Raw genomic sequence first — 18,890 nt, forward strand, 5'->3', positions numbered from 1 at the left:
ATTAACTAGAACTTTGGCCCGGGGACTCCTATATAAAGTTTCAATCCCTTTAATGAATATATCTGGAAAACCGAATTTTATCATAGTCTTCCATAGGAATTGCCAGTTAACTTGGTCAAATGCCTTTGCGGCATCGATAGCCACTATAGTAAGTGGCATCTTCTTTTCAATTGCTATGTCTATCGCTCCAATTACTTGAAATGTCAGTTCTTTCAGTTGACTGCCAGGAATGAACCCCCTTTGGTCAGGGTGAATGATAGACTTAATGATTTTGGCCAACCTAGATGCAAGTATACCAGAGTAGGTTTTTGAGTCTGAATTTAAAAGGGAGATGGGTCGGTAAGACTATTTTTTTTGGATCTTTATTTGGTTTAGCTATAAGGGAAATTGTGGCCTCTGACCACGAGGCTGGGGTACATTCCCCCTGTAGGAATATTTTATTAAAGAGTCTCAATAGTGTAGGTATCGGGGAGGAGCCAAGATGGCGATCGGAACGGTCGCATAACCGCCTCGCTCCGTGATCTCTTCCTCCCCGCCACCTATCCTGTATTTCATCCTGTTCGGGGTGTTCCGAATTTGGTCACTGAGGAAGAGCCGTCACTTACCATCCTTTTCCGGGGCTCTGGCGTGCAGTGATTCCGGCGTTCTGCCCTGGTCACTTTGTTGGCCTTCCCGGCCCTGACGCCGGGGCCTCGAGTGCTGTGCCTGCCCGGAGATGATCGGAGTGCCGGCGGTCCGGAACCGGTGGAGAGACCCGATGGTGGGAGCCTGAGAGCCGCGGGCCGGGACCCCCGGGGCAGACCCGCCCCCCGCTGGTGGGCCACCCCGCATGTCCGTTCGCCTACCGGCCCGAAGAAGAGAAGCCGCGCTGTCCGGCACCCCTCAAGTGAGAAACCCACTCCTGTTGTTAGTCCCGCCGGGATCCGGTGCTGGGCTCCCCCCGAGTGCTGTGGGGAGCACGCCCGTTCTTCTGGTGACTCTCCTTTCTCCGCCGAGCGCCATCCGCCGCGGTTTGGCGGTGAGCCCTGGGGCCGCCGGTGCTCCGGATGGACTTGGAAGAACCTGCGGCGATGGCGGAGGGTGCTGTACTTAGGATGGCGGATGGCCCCTCGGGGTGTCTTTCTCCTGGAGACAGGGAGGTTGCCGCATTTGCCTTCTCCAGCCCTCGTTTGGTTTGGGCGGCCCCTACTCGGAGTGCTATCTGGTTTGCCCTGTCTGCTCTGCGGATCGACCTGTCCTTGAAATGTCGAGCCTTGGAGTTGCGGATAGCTGCCATGGTGGCTCCGCCATTTTGTGACGAAGTGTCGTCTCCCCGAATTGTACTGCCAGAAACTTCGCCGGCGGCTGTGCTGGGATCTCCGGCTGGGTGCTCGATTCTATGGGATCTAGCGGACCCGGTGCCGATGCTGCAGTGCTTTCTACATCCTGTTTTCTTTGCTTCGTGCTGGACGGCCCAGATACTGTGCTTGACCACGTGGATCTTTGAGGAACTTTTGCATTCTGACTGTTGCCGAGTGCTCCTGGTTGCTTCTAGTTTGCCGGGACGTTGTTTTGCGGAGATCCCACCGGCTTTTCCTGACTGGTATGGACCCACTGTGTTCTGCTGTTTTTTGGCTGTGGCGGGGTTGGGAGGCTCGACTCTTCATAAAAGTGGACAGGGGTGATCGTGCCCGGATGCCTGTGGGACCCTTTTTACATGGCATCTCCGGGCCTCGTTATTCGGGATGGTTCCTGTCTGCATCCTGGGGTAGGCTTTTCTTGACTCTCCTTTTCGACCTCGATTAGTGCATTATTGTTGCGGGGGGGTAGTGTTTTATGTCTCGGTCGCTGGCTCCTCTCCTCTCTCTTTCTTCCTTTTCCTCTCCTTCCTTTTCTTATTCCCCTCTCTTTCTTCGTTATAATTCCCTTTCTCTTTTTCTATATTTCGGGTGACTCTGGGCGACAGGCACGCTGTTTAGTGGGGTAGGCCGTAGCCATTACAGTGATGTAGGGTGGGGGGGGTGTTTGTTATTTTAGTTTGTTTTATTCTATGGTCCCTTTTTTGCCTTTTCCAGGGGGTGGGCTATGTCCCTTGGTGTTTACTCCTCTGTTTCGCTAGCGTCTGCACTTTCTCCTTTTTCGGGGCGGGTGGGCTGTACGTGTGGCGTCCACTTTATTTGTTTGCTGGTATTCTTCCTCTATTCTGCACCTGGTATGGGCGTGTGAGGTCTTTGGGCTTTGCCCTACTGTGGTCGTCTGCTTGCGTGGGGGGCTATTTCCCTCCCGCCCCCCCCCCCTTCTTTTCTGTATATGTTGCATGACGCGCTGGTAGATATGGTTGCTGCCTCCTTTATATAATGTAAAATTAAACCTCTTTTATCCTGGCGCTGGCGATGTAACGACTTTATTTGCATCCATCCTGTATTCACCCTATCGTATACATTGCTTTGTTATTTTGATTCTCCTGACTTTGCGGCCGGCCCCTGTGGTTGTAGGCCAGCGCTTGTACTTATACGTGTCTTTCAATAAAGGTTTTAAAAAAAAATAAAAAAAAATAGTGTAGGTATCACTTCTTCTAAGTTATCTTTATAAACTTCTGTCGGCAGTCCATCAGAACCGGAGGCCTTGTTTCTAGCCATTTTTTTCAACTGAGACCTTACTTCTCCCTCGGTAATCTCAGTGGCTAAGAAAGTTCTATCTAAATGACTCAACTGAGGAAGGTCTCTCAAAACCCACCAAGTTTCTAACTCATCCAACCCTTGTGTATTCTTTTCCTGATAGAGTTCCTCCATAAAGCCTCTAGCCTCTTCCTTTATCTCTGTCTTCTGTTAAAGGCAACCCCGTACTTCGCTGTGTTAAGAAGCTGATGTTATTTCTGCTGCGCTCTGTCCTTGCCTTCCAGGCTAACAGTGAACCACACTTCTCTCCGTACTCAAAATTACAGAGCTTACTTACTTCCCATCTGTCTTTGATTATCTTATCGGCTCGAGCTTTGAAGCTTGTCTGTAAATCTAATATTTCTCTCTCAAGACCCTTTAAACTGCTTCTATCATTTAGTGCAGCTTGCTGCAGTTGGAGTTCCTTTGTTTTGATTAAGTCTAACTCCTGGGTATCTTTTTCTTTCTTAAGTTTTCTATTTAGAGCCATTTGAGAGCTATAGATCCCTCTTAGATAGGACTTAAGTGTGTCCCATAAAGTTTGATCTGAGGCCGTTCCTTCATTGAACAAAAGAAACTCCGACAAACTAGCCTTGATTTTATTTTTAATCTCATTGTCTAATAAAATGGTCCTGTCCAATGTCCACCTATACTCTGGGTAACTAGTTTTAAAGGTCATTTTTAGTTCTATCACTGAGTGATCTGACATTCCTACTGGAATATGTGAAATTGAAACTATATTGGACAAAAGTGATTGATCTAACAAAAAAAAGTCTATTCTGGAAAACTGACTATACTTTTTGCTATAGAAAGAATACTCTCTAAGATTGCCATACTTAACTCTCCAGACGTCTTGAAATGAAAAATCTTTCATGATGTTCTTTAGAGCTAGCAGAGATTTATTCGGAGTGTTGTATTTAGCTTTGGAGGTGCGGTCTAATTGCAGATCCAATATAAGATTAAAGTCACCCCCCAATATGACTGGGACTGTATATTGTATCATGTATTGCTCCAATTTTTGAAGAAAACAGGCATTGTCCTCATTAGGACCATAATAGACTGCACACAGAAATTTAAAACTGCCAATCGAAAGGACTGCTGCTAACCATCGACCGGACTGGTCTGTACCCCAGTCGTAAATCCTAATCCCCTTGTTAGCACGTACCATTATTGCTACCCCTCTAGTAGACCCAGCTTGCTTAGAGCAAAGAATTTCCTGAACCCAATTAAGTTTTATGAATACTTTCTTACACTCTTCTGCTTCCAGATGCGTTTCTTGTAGGAGATATACGTAAGCTTCAGAATTTTTCAAGAAATCACAGACTCTTTGCTGTTTCTTTCGGCTCCCTATGCCATTTAAGTTCCAGGAAAGGATTTTATTACTTAATGCCATGTTTAAAACCATGAAGCCATAGTTCTGCGCCTAATGCTGGTAGTGACCTGTAGTCATGTTTGAGATTAAAAATATAGAAACTTATGACAGGTGAGGACATTTTTATTTGTTTTTCCCCTTCCCCCCTGAGACCCCACCCTGCCCACCCCCCGAGGAACCCAACCCTTCTGTTTGCCGTGGACACGCCATTAGGGGCCCCCGCACCGTTAGACACCTTCTATGTGTAATTAAACAGCAGTGCTTTTCCCCAAACAGTCTTAAACACACCAAAAAATGGTTTTTTTTTTAACCAGAATATTTTTCTTTCAGTATTGATTTTTTTCCCCAAAATAACAATCAAATGATTAAAGATAATTAAGTAAGTTGCCCTTTTTAAGGGGGATTAACTACTTTCTCATTTTTACTAATACATCATCAACTTCTTCTGGGAAGTGGCAGGTGAACATCTTATTATTCCACATTATTTTTAATAATGCGGGAAATTTCATTTGGACCTGGGCTCCTAATGAGCGTAACTCTGGCATCCTTGAGCCCAGCTCCCATTGCCTCTGAGCAGTCTTTCCCCCAATGTCAGATCTGATTTGGTAGGGGTTTGCACGATAATGGAGGGAGGCACGTGCTAAACACCTACCAAGGATTAGTTCTTTAACACTGTAAGTCTGGAAGTAGACTAAAATCTTCCTTGGTGCCTTACGATCTGGATGTAGTCTATAAGGGTCTCTATGTACTCGCTAGATCTCGGCTTCTAGATCGATATCCAGACGGTCCTTCAGTATATCTTCCTGAAGTAATCTGCAGACAAAACCCTTAATGTCTTCCACCTCGGCCCCTTCTGGAATTTTGAGAATTCTAAGGTTATTGCGTCGTGTCTGTGTTTCCAGTCTCTCCAGATCCATCATGAGTGTCCGGTTTTGAGCTTTGATGGCTTCAATATCTTTGGAATTACCTTTTGTAGTTTCTGAAAGTGTAATAAATTTGCTCTCCAATGTGGTAGTCCTAGCCGTGATCTCCTCTAGTTTAATCTCTAAGATATCAAATCTGTCATGTAGCCCTTTTTGATTTCTCTCAGAGATCTCAAATTTACCCAATAAATCCTCTGTAAGTGATTTAAACAGAGAGCAGAGTCTGTCCCTCTCAGTCTCAGCTCCATCTGATCCATCGGCTCCGTCAGGCAGAGAGGTCATACTATATGTGTCAGATATTGGTTGGGATTGAGGGAAAGACTCGGCATGGACAATATGAAAGGCAGGAGAGGAAAACACAGCAGGACTAAATGCTTTCATTATTGGAGCAGTATGTGGAGCAGGGACTTCACTCGTCGAGACCACTGGGGAGTCTGTATCTACAGCTAAACCTACGTCTGACCTTAAGCCTGGCTCATGCTCATGCTCGGGGCTGGGGGTGGTCTGTGCAGCAGCCCCCAGTTCTCCATCATTAGTAACTGACTCCAACACTGCGTACTTATTACAGAGGGGTAAAGTGGGAATTAATGAGAGAGTAAGTACTTCATCCAGCGGGACATTATCCGCTACTTTAGAACTTAAAAATTAACTGCTTATTTGTTTTTTAAGCTCTCCTTAGAGTTTACTGCTTGCTCCATTATTTTGAAGTAGCTTTTGAGTGAGGGAGTACCTTTTGGTGCTTGTGGCTGCAGCTGCTTCGTAACCTTTACTGATCCACCCTTTCTCACACCACCTTTCCTTTTTTGTTCACAAGATCTCCCGTTTCTTCTCTACTGATGCTCTTAAAATTATTGTCATGGCCATGATTCTCTCACGGTTGGACTATGGGAACTGCCTTTACGTGGGCATCCCTGCCTACGAGCTCCGGCGCCTTCAGACCATCCAGAACCAGGCTGCCCGCCTTATCCATCGGCTCCCCAAGTCCTACCACACCACCCCTCTCCTCAAATCCTTTCACTGGCTTCCCATCCTACAGAGATCTCTCTTTAAGATGGGTTGCCTAGCCTTCAAGGCCCGGGACCGCACTGCCCCCGCTTTCATCAACTCCTTGATCACCCACTATCATCCTCGCCGTAACCTCCGTTCCTCCACTCAGGCCCTCCTTTGCATTCCCCGCTTCCGCAAATCCAGAATCGGTGGCACCAGATTTTCCATTCTTGCCCCCCGCTTCTGGAACAGTCTTCCCCCCACCATTAGGTCCATTACTAACTATCTGCAATTCCGTAAGGCGCTTAAAACTCATCTATACGCCCAAGCCTTTACTAACCCCTAACCTCCTGGCCCTTCTACCATCAGTCACTCCTATCCCTCCAGCGCCAGGAAACCGCTTGGTCACAGAGCGCTTTACAAATACTTTCAGCTTCAGCTTGTTTATATGGGGAAATAGGCGTTGGTCCTCCTCTTTCAATAGTATCAATAGTATCAGCAGAGTCCCAGTCCCAAACTCCTTGTTTCCTTAGCTCTTGTTTCGACCTTAACTGGTACCTATTCCTTACTTCCCCCGCTCTTCCCTTCGCTGCACTGTCCAGTTTTCGGTGGTGGTAAACAGACACTCCCTCTGCTCCCTCCTCTGCAATACCAATTTTAATGTCTTTTACTGATTTGTCACACTCAATGTGGCGGATTGGTTTAATGGTAACTGCCTCCATACAATCCTCCCCTCCAAAATCCACCTTACCGCTGTTTGTAGTTGCATAGACTCCTCTGCCTAGCGGACCTTTTCCCTGAAAGGAGAGCGCCTCCCTGGAACGAAGCCAAAGACTCCTGAGGCTGACACAAAGCTCTTGTTTGTCACGTCTTCCCTCGGCGGTCTGTTTGGCAGCAGCCTCCCTCAGCTTACAGCACCAAATCCAATGCAGCTGACCGGTCTCCGCTTCGCCAGCGTAGTATCGCACGAGCATTCCGCTAGGTCCTAGCGCCCCTATGCGCTCACTCGTCTTGCCAGCTGCCAGACCTCAAACAAACAACAGGGGGAAATTTCTTTTACACTTGGTTAGATATTCCGAAAGAAAAGTATTCGCCCGTTCTCACCGCATGTTAAAAATCGATCCCCTCTTATATTCGGGAAAAAGACCATCCGAATACTGCCAAGGTGCTTCGGAGTGCAGGAGCTCCGCGGCAGCCGTCAGCCTACCGCCGCCATGTTCCTCTCCCAATCACTCTTCTTCTTCTTATTTAAAATGCTGACAAAATAGCAGAAATCCACACACTTTAAAGTGAAGACAGCCTCTCAAAGATGAAAATTGTAAAAACAAAGGAAGACACACAGTGGGTCAGTAGAAACCACTGGTCGCCATTGTAAAGAGGCGCTGGAGTCGGCAAATTTTAGTAAAGTAGGTTTAATTCAGAAACCAATAAATGACCCACTGGTGCAGCAGATTAATCTGTCCAGCTACACCCAACTCCAACCGCTTCTCCCCTCCCATTCCAAACCATGACATTAACACATTCTATATGACATAATACATTCCATAGAACGATAAGGAACTATGGTAACAATAAGCATCTATAAAACTTTATTGGAACATAGTAATGTGAGCACACCACAGGGTCCTATTGGGGTAACGATATGACAAGAGCCGAGGTAGAGATATTCCCACCAAGGGAGCTTTCACCTCAAAACACTGACCCGACCCAATCACGCGTCACATGTTGGGTGGGGGGGAGGGTCGGGGTTGTATTTGCAGGATTTCCATCCACTTTGAAAGGAACTCACCTCAGACCGTTAAGTTCTAGGTATTATCTACCACAGGTATTGCATGGAGCTTCTCTCAACCCCACCGAACCTTCCACCCCATTCACACTTCCTAAGCACAGAAGAATACCTTTCCTTTTTCCAAAAGAAGGTACATGCGCTCCACCTGAAAGGGGCTATAGAGCCAGTACCCTTACAACACCAGGGCAGAGGGTTTACTCCTTGTACTTTAAAATCCCTAAACAGGATGGCTTTCTCATATCAATCCTTTGATTTATTACATTAAACTTCTACTCCATGTATTTTCTTTTTAATGCTTTATTTATAACATACATCATGTCGAGCACAAGCATACAACGGCCTGAGGACCAATTTGACCATAGACCATGCATTGACTCCTTCTACCCAGGGTGCATGGATGGCACTATTAGCCAGTCTGTTGGCGACCAACATTTAGGATGATAGTAAAGCATCTATAAACAAAGAGAAGAACAGGTGCTGTAACAAGAAAGTCCGACCTGTGCATTGGGGTGCAGGCACCCAACCCAGTCTCATCTACCGGGGTGGGGTGTGATACACACAGTCCCAGACCATATTGAGTTCAATGTCCCCCACCTCCAATCCAGGCAAAGAACAAGGCTGCAAACACAGGGAATCGCCAGACCCGGCCGCTCTGACACACAATCATCCCCAACATATACTCTCTCCTCCTAGCCCCACCCCTCCTCCACAGGGGCCTATGGCAATTCTTTTCTTCAGCAGTAGCCCTAGGGGATACTATACGGCTTATCCTTGGAGGGATATCCTCTGGTTTCATCACTGTCAGCTGGTTGACTATCTCTGCCCAATATTCAAGATCTCTTTCCGCATTCTCATCCGTTCTAACCATACGCAGCCAGACCTTCTCTGCTAAGGACCACTCCCGCAAGTCCTCTTGCCATTTGTGCACTAGGGGGGATTGGTTGGCCATGCTCCGCCTGCGAGGAGTGAGGATGAGGCCAATCAAACAATGTTTGAGGGAGGTAATGAACCGCAAGCCACTCATCCCCCCTGGAGCTCCTCAAGGTCCGCGTGCCAATATTCCCCCAGTGATGGGCAGTCCAAGGTCATGTGGAGGAATGTCGCCGGTCTCCCAGCACAATGTGGACATACCTCACTATGCGCAGGAAAGATTCTGTGCAGTCTCTGAGTTGTGAGATACGTGCGGTGTAGATAGTGAATTTGGATCAGTTTAATTGAGTGTTACTCGCTACTTCCTCATCTGTGTCAAGCTCTATCCCATTCTCTGTCAGTCAGAGGGCTATCAATGTCTCCATCACATAGACCGCGCACATCAGATCTGTGTGCCATTCGATTGAGGACCTTGAACAGCCGAGAGATCAGGCTCTTCCTTGAATTCATACCTAGGACAAGGATCAATACCTGCAAATACCAAGGCTCGGCATGAAACGGAGCCACAGGTCCCATATAGCTCGTCCTGATAAAATCTGACTTGCCATAGCAAGTGAGCCAGTATATTTCCTTGAGGTCTGATAAAGGTTTCCAAATATACTATGTTGGCCACCCTCGCTGCCTTATACACCTACACAAACTCATCTTGTACATCTAGTTTGTCGCTTATATTTGCATGCTCCATCTCGAGTCTGGCCATAGACACCAAGTTTGAGGCCAGTATCCCTTGTTGGAGCCGTAGGAACCGAACCCTTGTGTACCGCGTCGACTTGCAGTTGCGAAGGCTTGTTGGCTTCTGTCCATCAAGATCTTCGGGCTCCAAGTAGCCCCCACCTCAAGCATCTCCATCGACCAAGATCTTCGTCCTCACCACAACTCTTGCATCGTGGGCCTGCATCTTTGATGAACTGCTTGAGGTCCTCTCGCGACTCCAGTGCCTCTGGTCTGTGGGTCCTCTTGATGGTCACCTTTGAATTCCGCAGGCTCTTATGATTGCTCGGGGCCTGCCCTGACCCCCCTGCTTGTGGTGAGTCTCCTGTACCTTTCTGGTCCCGACATTTCACCTTCTTCCACTTCCACGTTGGTTGCAGTTGCCAAGGCTTGTTGGTGCTCCCGCCGGACATCGACCCCTCAACTCTCAACATCTGACGTGGGACAGCTCGTGTATGGCTCCTGGTCTTCCACAGCATCACCTGGTCCACACAGCTGCAGTTTCAAGGTCACTTCAGCTCCCCTGAAACACTCGACATCAATGGGCCTTCATCTTCCGTGCCTCGGGGTCACTCTTGAGTGGCATAGACTCTGCCCCTCTGCTTGCAGGTACTTATCATCCTGAATCCACCTTTGGGTTACACCAGACACTTTCACCTTCTCCAGCAGCGGCATCTTCCTGAAGTTCTCCATTGAGTTCGACAGCGGTTTCCGGCACCACTTCCCTGGTGCAAGTATCCTGGTTCCTAAGGTATCCACGGGTGGGGTGGCTCTCCAACCTTCTGTCTTCCACGGGGTTTCTCCAGGGTTCAGTGGGAAGGGTCCTTCTTCTTTAAAATTGCTACTGTGACTTACCCATTTACTTGCATTGATCAAGTGGTTGTGTTCCCACTTAGCACATGGCCTCAGTGGGGCTCCTGGTTGCTTACCTCAGGTGGTTCCTTGGGTCCCCGTCACTTCTACGTCTTCTAGGTATAGTCTTGACTTGATTGTTGTTCGCATACCACTATTTTAGTATATGGTTTGGTCTCTCCCGGAGACCACTGTGTATTCTGTGCTACTTACCTGTTTCTATTGAAAAGTATTGTGTGCATTGTGCCTATCTCCGGCTAGGAGATATCTGTATATGTTAGTGAGTGTCTTATAATAAATACATATTTTTATAAATACATGTGTGGTTCTTTTCCTTTTAATCTGTACCTATAAGATTATGTTCTGATAAAACAAGCAGCTTTACACTCCTTCTGGACTAAGCCTGGAGGCTGCTCTCCGCAGCTACCACTTAAATCACTATAAGGGTCGTCTGGATTGGTGCAAGGTGCCATTTACATAAGTGTACACCATATACAAAGCCAGCTTCTCACAAAGCGGCAATATTGAGTGTGTACAAAACCCTAGTTATAAACAACCCAGACTGCCTAGGAAAATTGAGGGAGATATAGCAAAATTACCTAGGCCCACTGGGCAACATAGAGTGGGAGGCAGCACTTGTGAACATAAAGGGTAGCGGTAAAAGCAGGACTCCAACTGGTACCGCTCAAAATATTATGCTTTACACTGACCGTATTGCAACAGATATAGACTTTTTAAAATGGGTATGGTTTGAAGACCCACATGTAAAAAATGCATTGCAAACATGAGCACCTTCTAACACACAATTCGGGGAAGTGGTGTGCTCTAGGCCTTCTGGAGAGAGGTAATAAATTAATTATCCTCCTTTTTAGAATATGAAACTCTGATGACCAATTAACAAGAAAAATAGTTCAAGCACATCATCCCTTACCTTGAAAGAAATGCATTGCTCCTCCCTATCTGAATTTACTTCAGACTGTCTTGTGAGACCTATAAGACACTGCAGTTGAGTAAACCTGACTATCTTGCCTCTTAACATGTAAAGTGGCAAATGCACTTTTATGAGTACACCTCCTCAACACTGGAATTTCAAAAAGACTCGCAAACAACACACTCACAACAACAGCCATTCTCGGCAGATGGCCAGACTGAGATGACCTCCCTTTACACCCCTGATTTGCTCCTTAGTATGTGTATTTCAGGATTTATCTCAAACCACACCTCGTCCCAAACTTCCTATCATCCTAAACTCCTCCTCCTACACCTCTCCCCCTTCTGAAGCTAACTTTCATTGTAAATGCACATCTATGTCTCTCAATCCCAGTTATTTCAGCTTTTGTAAGGCAGTGCCTCCTCCCCCACCTGTGCAAAATGTTTGACTCAAGTCCCTCTCAAGCGAACATGTATATTTTTGGGTTTTCGTTGATCTGGAGGACTAGGAAGCGTATTAAATGTATTCTACATTGGAGGTTGTGGTGGGGCCTGAAGGGTACAGGAATGGGCCATTCGTTTAGTCTCCCCACTTCAGGCCCCTGCAGGTTTCTCACTGTTGATTTCAGTATTGCCTATCCTGGATCTCCCTAACTACCTCCTGAATGTATGTAGTGTCCCAAAACCTGCATATTCCTGCAGCACACCATACTGCCTTAATTTCTAGCATTGACTCTAGGCTTTGTTCATTCTCTCCAGACCCTTGCAGCTCACTCTCCTTTCAGGATCCTTAGGAGTCTCCCTGCCCCACCACCCCAGTCGCCTGCGGCTATTCTTTACCCACATCTGGCAAGTTTCCTCGATCTATGTGTGACTCTCCATGTTCTTTTGTTGCTTGGAAGGACTTGTTTTTATAATGGAACTAGCAGCCTGTCCCGACGTTGTCCGGGTATCCCCGCTGTTACGCTGACTTTCCTCAGCCTCTTGAGAGTTCAGTGCGTGACAGCGTGCACGCGACGCTGACTCACCTCAGCCCCGGCCTGAGCACCGTAGCAATATGTTATAGTGTGTGGCGGCTCCAGAACGCATCCAGGATTTCCGGCCCATTTTCCACGAATGTAGCGCGAATGCCTTCCCATCGCTGAATGCCCACGCCCCCGGCAGAACGCACACGCCCACAAGGAAGTAGTGTGAAGACTTTGTTTTTCCACGAATGCCGTGCGAATGCCTTGCCCATCGCTGTATGGCCATGCCCCTGGCAGAACGCACACGCCCACAAGGAAGTAGTGTGAAGGCTTTGTTTTTCTGAATGCCGTTTTAATGTTGGAATGCCGCGCCCATCGCTGTATGCACACGCCCCCAGCACAACGCCCCGAGCAGAACGCCCACAAGGGACTACTTTGCCCCTATGGTTCTTTTACCCTTCTAATGTATATGGTGGGCAGCTGTATAGCCTATGTCCATCTGCTGCAACTGTCCTTTCCAATGCTGTATTGGGTGTTGTGATTGGTGCTGTGGTTCCTGAGATTACCCGCCTCAAAGGTTTGGGCTCTATCTTCATAATATTAGTATATAGATAGAAAAGAAAGCCTGTAAGTTCTAGAACGCAAAGAAACAACCTGGACTGGAGCAGCTAGTTATGCATGGCACTGGGAAACTTGGTAGTGCTGCCTACTCAAGACTTTCCCAGCTCCCCTAACTGCATGCTCTTTGCAGTGTTCCTTATCCTCCAGAACCCTGGAGCTCTCACTTGCTCCTGGCTAGTATGGTGTATACACGGACGCTCAGGCAGAGTAAAGGCTTAAGCCTGCACTTCTCCCCCCTTAGTACCCTTTCTGTGTCCATCCAGTTTCCTCTATGATACTCTTCAAGGCATAAACATGTTTACACCTGGAAGCTATGTAGGTGGTACAAGAAGTAGATGGCAATTAAGGATTTTATTATCCATTTCCTGTGGTGATCTTGGGGTTATGAGGCTTTTCCCACTAGCCTGGGCTTCCAGGTTTTCAGCAACTTGCTCCCTTGAAGTCCTTTAATATGGTGTCTCTTGCACAAGATTTTTTTTATTTTTAGCTGAGGGCAGTACTCTGTTATAGACCTAAAGATGTGGTCTACCATATCCCCATTTATAGCAACTGCTCATTACGCTGCTTAGGTGTGTGACCACTATGGTGAATGAAAAGGGCAACGTGCAATCTTTCACCCTAAATTTGATGCTTAAACTGTACATTATGTAGATGGAGCCTGCCTCTTAGTTGTGTTGCTTTGACACCCAGCCCTTACTTATTTCACAACAGCTATTTACTGGAGATTTTTGAACCCTCTGATTTGGAAGATTTTCCTTACTACAGGGAGGATTATGGGTTTGCAGTAAACATTTTGATCTTTTCTGTTCTACTCCCTCGATGTTTGCCTGGTGAATTTACAGGTTAACACATCAGCCCACTTCAGCGAAGACTTTGTATATCAGTTACCGAACATTGAAGGTTTTATTCTGGCACCAAAGGCCAGTGAAAAAACTGAAATGCAGTGTTTTTCCTAAAAATGCTCCCCTCAATAATGCATTTTGACTAAGTTAGGTGTTAGACACTGTTGAAGGGCTTGTGGCCGTCTGTCTTTTATTTAATGATCACTTGGAACTCTGAGGTGAATAGATTCCGTGGACAGATTTCCTTTGCAATCGCAATTTGGCTTTGAGCAATGTAGGTACTCTCAAAATAAGGAATCTCAAAAATTGCGATTTCCCCATTTTGCGTTTGCTTTTAAGGAATTGTAATTTGGGATTCCTTAAATGCAATGTAAGTAGCACAAAAGAAAGTGCAGTTTAGCCTTAAGGAATCGCTAATTACCACCAACTTCAAGTTGGTGGTAATTACCGATTTTTCCCTTAAAGCACTTTTTTGCTTTTTTTGAAGTGCCATGTGGCACACATTCATGCCCTTAGGGCATGTATGTCCGCTGCATGTGCACACATGCACATTTCAGGGGTGCAACAGGGTGTCCCTCTGGAACCCTTGCACCCTTGAAATTGCGGGCGCAAATCCTATTCATTCCTATGCGGCTGTTGGCCCATAGGAATGAATGGTATGGTATTCCTTGATTGCAAAACTCAATTTACAATTCGCAATTAAGGAATCGCAAATACTTTTGAGATTCCTACCTACATTCAATTTTGCGAGTCCGTAATAGCGATTCAGTAAAAAAAGCTATTAAGGACTCGCAAAATTGAATTTACCTAAAAGTTGCCAAACAAACTTGTAGCTCTTATGTTCTAATTGTCTTCAATATCAAGAGTGAGCTTCTTGCCTCTAAAGAAAACATAAAATGGAGCCTGTGGTGCTCTGGAATGGACAAAGGTCCAGATTGATGAAAGGGGAAAGACATGGTTGTGTTTGTTATTCTTGAATATAGGGTATGCAGTACAAGATCATCCATGTTCTTCCTACAATGTAGATGCAAGCTACAACACTTAGTGGAATAAACAGCTTTCATCTGATAGGTTTTCCCGACGAAATAAAAACCACAAGGGAGTCTTCCCTTTTCCACACCTTGTAATGAACCCAAATGTTGCCAGGCCACTGGTGTCCAGAAAATCTAATATTAAAAAAAAACACAGAAATAATGCACACCAAACCTACCACCAGCCTAGTTAAACTAAATCACACATGTCAACCATAAAAAAAATCGATGTTGCAACTTGTACTAAACCCTAGACCCCCATCACTTCAGCTCATGCATGTCATTCATACCTGAAATGAATACTGACACAACTTAAAGCCACCTAAAACGAATTCTAGTATGTATTAGTTTAGGACACAGTGCTAACTACATGGCTGTTGAACTTCCACCAGGCCACCCCAAAGTACAGCCATAGGCTCAAGAGTGTCAAAAACCAAACCTTCACACAACCTGCTCTGATACTGGTGAAACAACAATACTGAACCCTTTGTCTAAAATGATTTGTGTGACAGTTCAGAATCTTGTGTGTTAAATGTACCACCCTGCCCCCTTATTTACCTTGTACATTGAGGCGCAAACAGCAAGGAAATGTAAAAGTTACTCTGTGGGTACCATAGTTGACAGGGAATTGCACAAGTTTGAGTCTACTGCAATAAAATGGTTGTTTATTCGAATTGAAGTTACTGAAAGATGGTATGGTTCAAGATTGGAGCTTTTTGTGCAAATGAGACGAATTTCAATAAATCAAAGAAAGCTACATCCAGAATAAATATGTGAAAAAAGTGTGGGAAAGCGTGAGTCTTTGAATAAGCCTTACCCCGTTGTGAAGCTGTGGCTGCTCTGAAAACAGAACAGCAGAATGAACTTAGGTGGGAGTTTTCCTATTCCATTTATGTGGCCTGCCTTAAGTGCTTTACAGCAGAGTGCATGTATAGATATTTTTCAAAAAAAGAAAATGGTACACTGCTTCGGTTTTCCCAGAAGTGCATATTCCACACAGAAAATTACATTGGAAAAGTCAAGAGGTGTGGTTTTTATCCGAAAGTGCATGTCCATCCTATTGGCTTTGCCATTGTTTCCCGGTCAGGTTTCAGCAAAAGTCATGCTTGTTTTAGCATAATACTTATGCTAAGTCCCTGGATGTTTGCCTTTTACCGTGTGTGACTTGTAGTGAATGTATACCCTTTTTAGGCGGGGCCTAGACTCGCAAGGGCTTACAGCCCGCACATTGCTTTTGGCTTGATTGTCACTTTCGTTTACTTGCTTCTGATTCAACGGCTTTCATTGGGCTAGACTGTCCATTTTGTGTTTGGCCCTCCCTTGGAGCATAGCCGTTTTACCATTTCTTTGATTGGCTGCCTTCTTTTATCCTTCCAATCTTCATTTTTAAGGAACGTTTTATCCCATTTTTGGTTAATTACTCCAAAAATTTGAAGCAAAAACTGTTCTGTCGTTGTGTTGGCACAAGCATGCATTCCAATACCTGCGCCGCTGCGCGCACATCACAAATGCATGTGCCAGTGAAATTGTGCCACTGCCAGTATTCTTTACATTTATTTCGGCCTCGGCGAAAAGCCAAACGCTGTAGAGCATCACATCACCAAAGCCATTGGTAAGGCCAATAAGACACAAAGGAAAGACCTATTGCCAGGGTCGGATTGGGAACCCGGGCACTCGGGCAGTGCCCGAGGGGCTAGAGTCCTGTTCCAGCTGTGGGCTGCTTTTTTTTTTAGCAGTGTGGGGGCCGTTTTGGGTAGTTTCTGTGTTCGAATAACACCAGTGGCCCAGTGGGTGCCTGAGTGGCCTTTCTGGAGGCAGATGGCCGTCCACTACCTCCCTTTTATCAACGGGCAAAGGTGTCACTCCCTTTCTCTCAGTGGCCGACCCATTAATATATGCATATTGCACGGGTGCGGGGTGGGGTGTGGGGGGTCCTGAGCAGAAGTGGCCTCACTTGTTTTCAGATTTGTTTCACCAGTGTAAACTAATCCGTGCATTTTTGACCCCCAGCCCTTTTTTTAAATAACATTTTGCGGAAGCAGTGTTTTGAGGAAAGACAATATGCAATTGTGGACTACGTTTTTTTGTGTGTGCCCGGGCCAATTTTTAATTCCATTCCAACCCTGCCTATTGCCCTATTTTCCTTCTAAATGAATATGACAAATCAGTAAAAAAAAAAAAAAAAAAGTGTGTGAAAGGTAGGAGGACAATTACAGTTTTAAGATAAATCCGGCAGGCTTTCCGTTGTATTTTTAAATGTTTCTCATTTATTTCCACAATCTAGTTGAAGAGCTTGCACACAATGTCCGTACTGTATGACATCACTGACGCCTGTCTGTCTCTGCAGTGACCCCGCCATGAAGCAGTTCCTGCTGTACTTGGATGAGACGAATGCCTTGGGAAAGAAGTTCATCATTCAGGACTTAGACGACACCCACGTCTTCGTCCTGGCAGAGCTGGTGCACATCCTCCAAGACAAAGTGGGGGAGTTAATGGACCAGAACTCCTTCCCTATTACACAGAAGTAAAGCAGCTCGCAACAAGGAGCTGCATTCGGTTTTCAAGAAATAAGAGAGCAACGGCCATAAAACAAAAGATGGCGGCTGAGATGCTTTTCTTGGGGCTGGCAGCATCAAATTGCTTTGTGGAAACCCGCACCTCGGCACAGATGTATCATTTTTATACGTTTTTTTCTATGTAAACTCTAAGTTGAATACAGTTTGCTTATAAAAAAAACGATCTTGTATTTTGTTTGAATTGCACATGTAAAGCTTAATGTTAAATAATTAAAGTGGTATCTATGCCTGTATTGTCTCTGAGATGCCTTCAAGATGTCTTTACTCTTCTTGTCATACTGCCATTTTACTTCATAGCGAACAGTAAAACTCAGAGGTACGCGGTCTACAAAAAACAAAGACTAGAAAGCTCGTATGTGTATCAGAGCTAAAGTAACTGTCTGAGATCGACAGAGAATGGGACAATGTCTTTTTCATTTGTATCTTGTTGAGGGGACATTTTTGCCATTAATTGTGGGCCCTCAGAAGTTGATACCTTGCAAACATGCTGGCTAATTTTGCATCATTTTTCAGTCAGGCTTGGGACCTCTTTAGTTGTCTCACATCACAGAGATGATGACCTTTATAACAGGAGGGCACTGATGTCCACCTTCTCTGCTCACCCTGCTAGGGCTTGTGTCATTAATTAGCCATTGCATGAGACAGGGGTTTATATTAACTGGTAATCTTAGTGTATGGAATTTTGCAGTTCGATAATTACAGTCATTAGTGATGTACCCATATTATCAGACTACCGGTGTTCAAGAAAAAAATGAAAATCTATTCAAAGATGTTTTAGCCTCTTGCTAAGTGCTCATTTGTGACTACGCCGTACTTGTAGAGCAGGCCGCTGAAGAGCACAAAAGTAGCCACAGTTGAAGTCTTCAGCTAAACAATCTATGTGGGATGCCTCATCCATACACACACATCCTTAAATTGATGTCAAGTTACTCCTGTCATAACTCTTCAAAACACATAAATAAATATATTTTATTTATGTTTTCTCTATAACTGAGTGTTACACGGGATACGGAGTCAGGATGGCAAAGATAGCCATCTTGGGTCTTTATTGAAAGGAAATCCATCCACTTGGGAAGTCCGACTCTTATCATCCACAAGGCACTCAACGGGAGCTCATATACAGTAAGTGAAGATTCACTATTCCTGCCTCGACTGGATTCTGCGTGAGCTGGTATTTGTATACAGGGTGATCTTTCAATCAGTTGCTTAAGACATGACTTCCGCAAACTGGGCAAACTTTAGTTGGAGTGTTAGGTCATGCCTGTTTTTTTTTTAAGGATAGGTTTGACTACGCAGTTGTACGTTCCCGTAAGAATAGTCCAGGATCTGATTAGTGGTTGATAATAGCTTGGTTGTAACAATAGCTATATCACCTAAAATGTCACCCTACAGATATATTGCGACCGTTTTATCGACTTCCAAAGTATTGTCAAGATAAGTGTAGATTTGCTTTATTAACTCCACTGTGATGATATTGTGGTAGGCTATATGGCAGTTTTGCTAGATTTGTAAGATATTTGGACTGCAATATGGTACAAAACCTATATCGCTGGGTTAGGTGGAATTTCAGCTGCTGATAAGGATGTCTTTTAATATTTGCCCAAGACAGGGGTGGAATGAGGATTTCAGTGTGCCACAGACTTTTATTAGTTGAGACAATGTTTTGGGGCTTCAGTGCAGGCAAGGCCTGAAGTGATCTGAAGGTCCTTCTTGGTTTTTGTTTTT

The 18,890-nt window shown here is 45.4% G+C and overlaps 1 protein-coding gene across 1 annotated transcript in view; it reads left to right on the plus strand.

Moving 5' to 3' along the window:
• Window positions 1–17,408, plus strand: part of GTF2H5 (general transcription factor IIH subunit 5) — a 40,594-nt gene extending 23,186 nt beyond the window's left edge. The window contains exon 3 of the mRNA XM_078646991.1: window positions 16,937–17,408. Within this exon, the coding sequence (XP_078503117.1) occupies window positions 16,937–17,117 (181 nt within the window). The 3' untranslated portion in view covers window positions 17,118–17,408. The remainder of the gene's footprint in view (window positions 1–16,936) is intronic.
• The last annotated feature ends 1,482 nt before the right edge of the window (window positions 17,409–18,890 follow it).

This window comes from Lissotriton helveticus, chromosome 6, assembly GCF_964261635.1.
Source record: "Lissotriton helveticus chromosome 6, aLisHel1.1, whole genome shotgun sequence".
Taxonomy (NCBI): domain Eukaryota; kingdom Metazoa; phylum Chordata; class Amphibia; order Caudata; family Salamandridae; genus Lissotriton; species Lissotriton helveticus.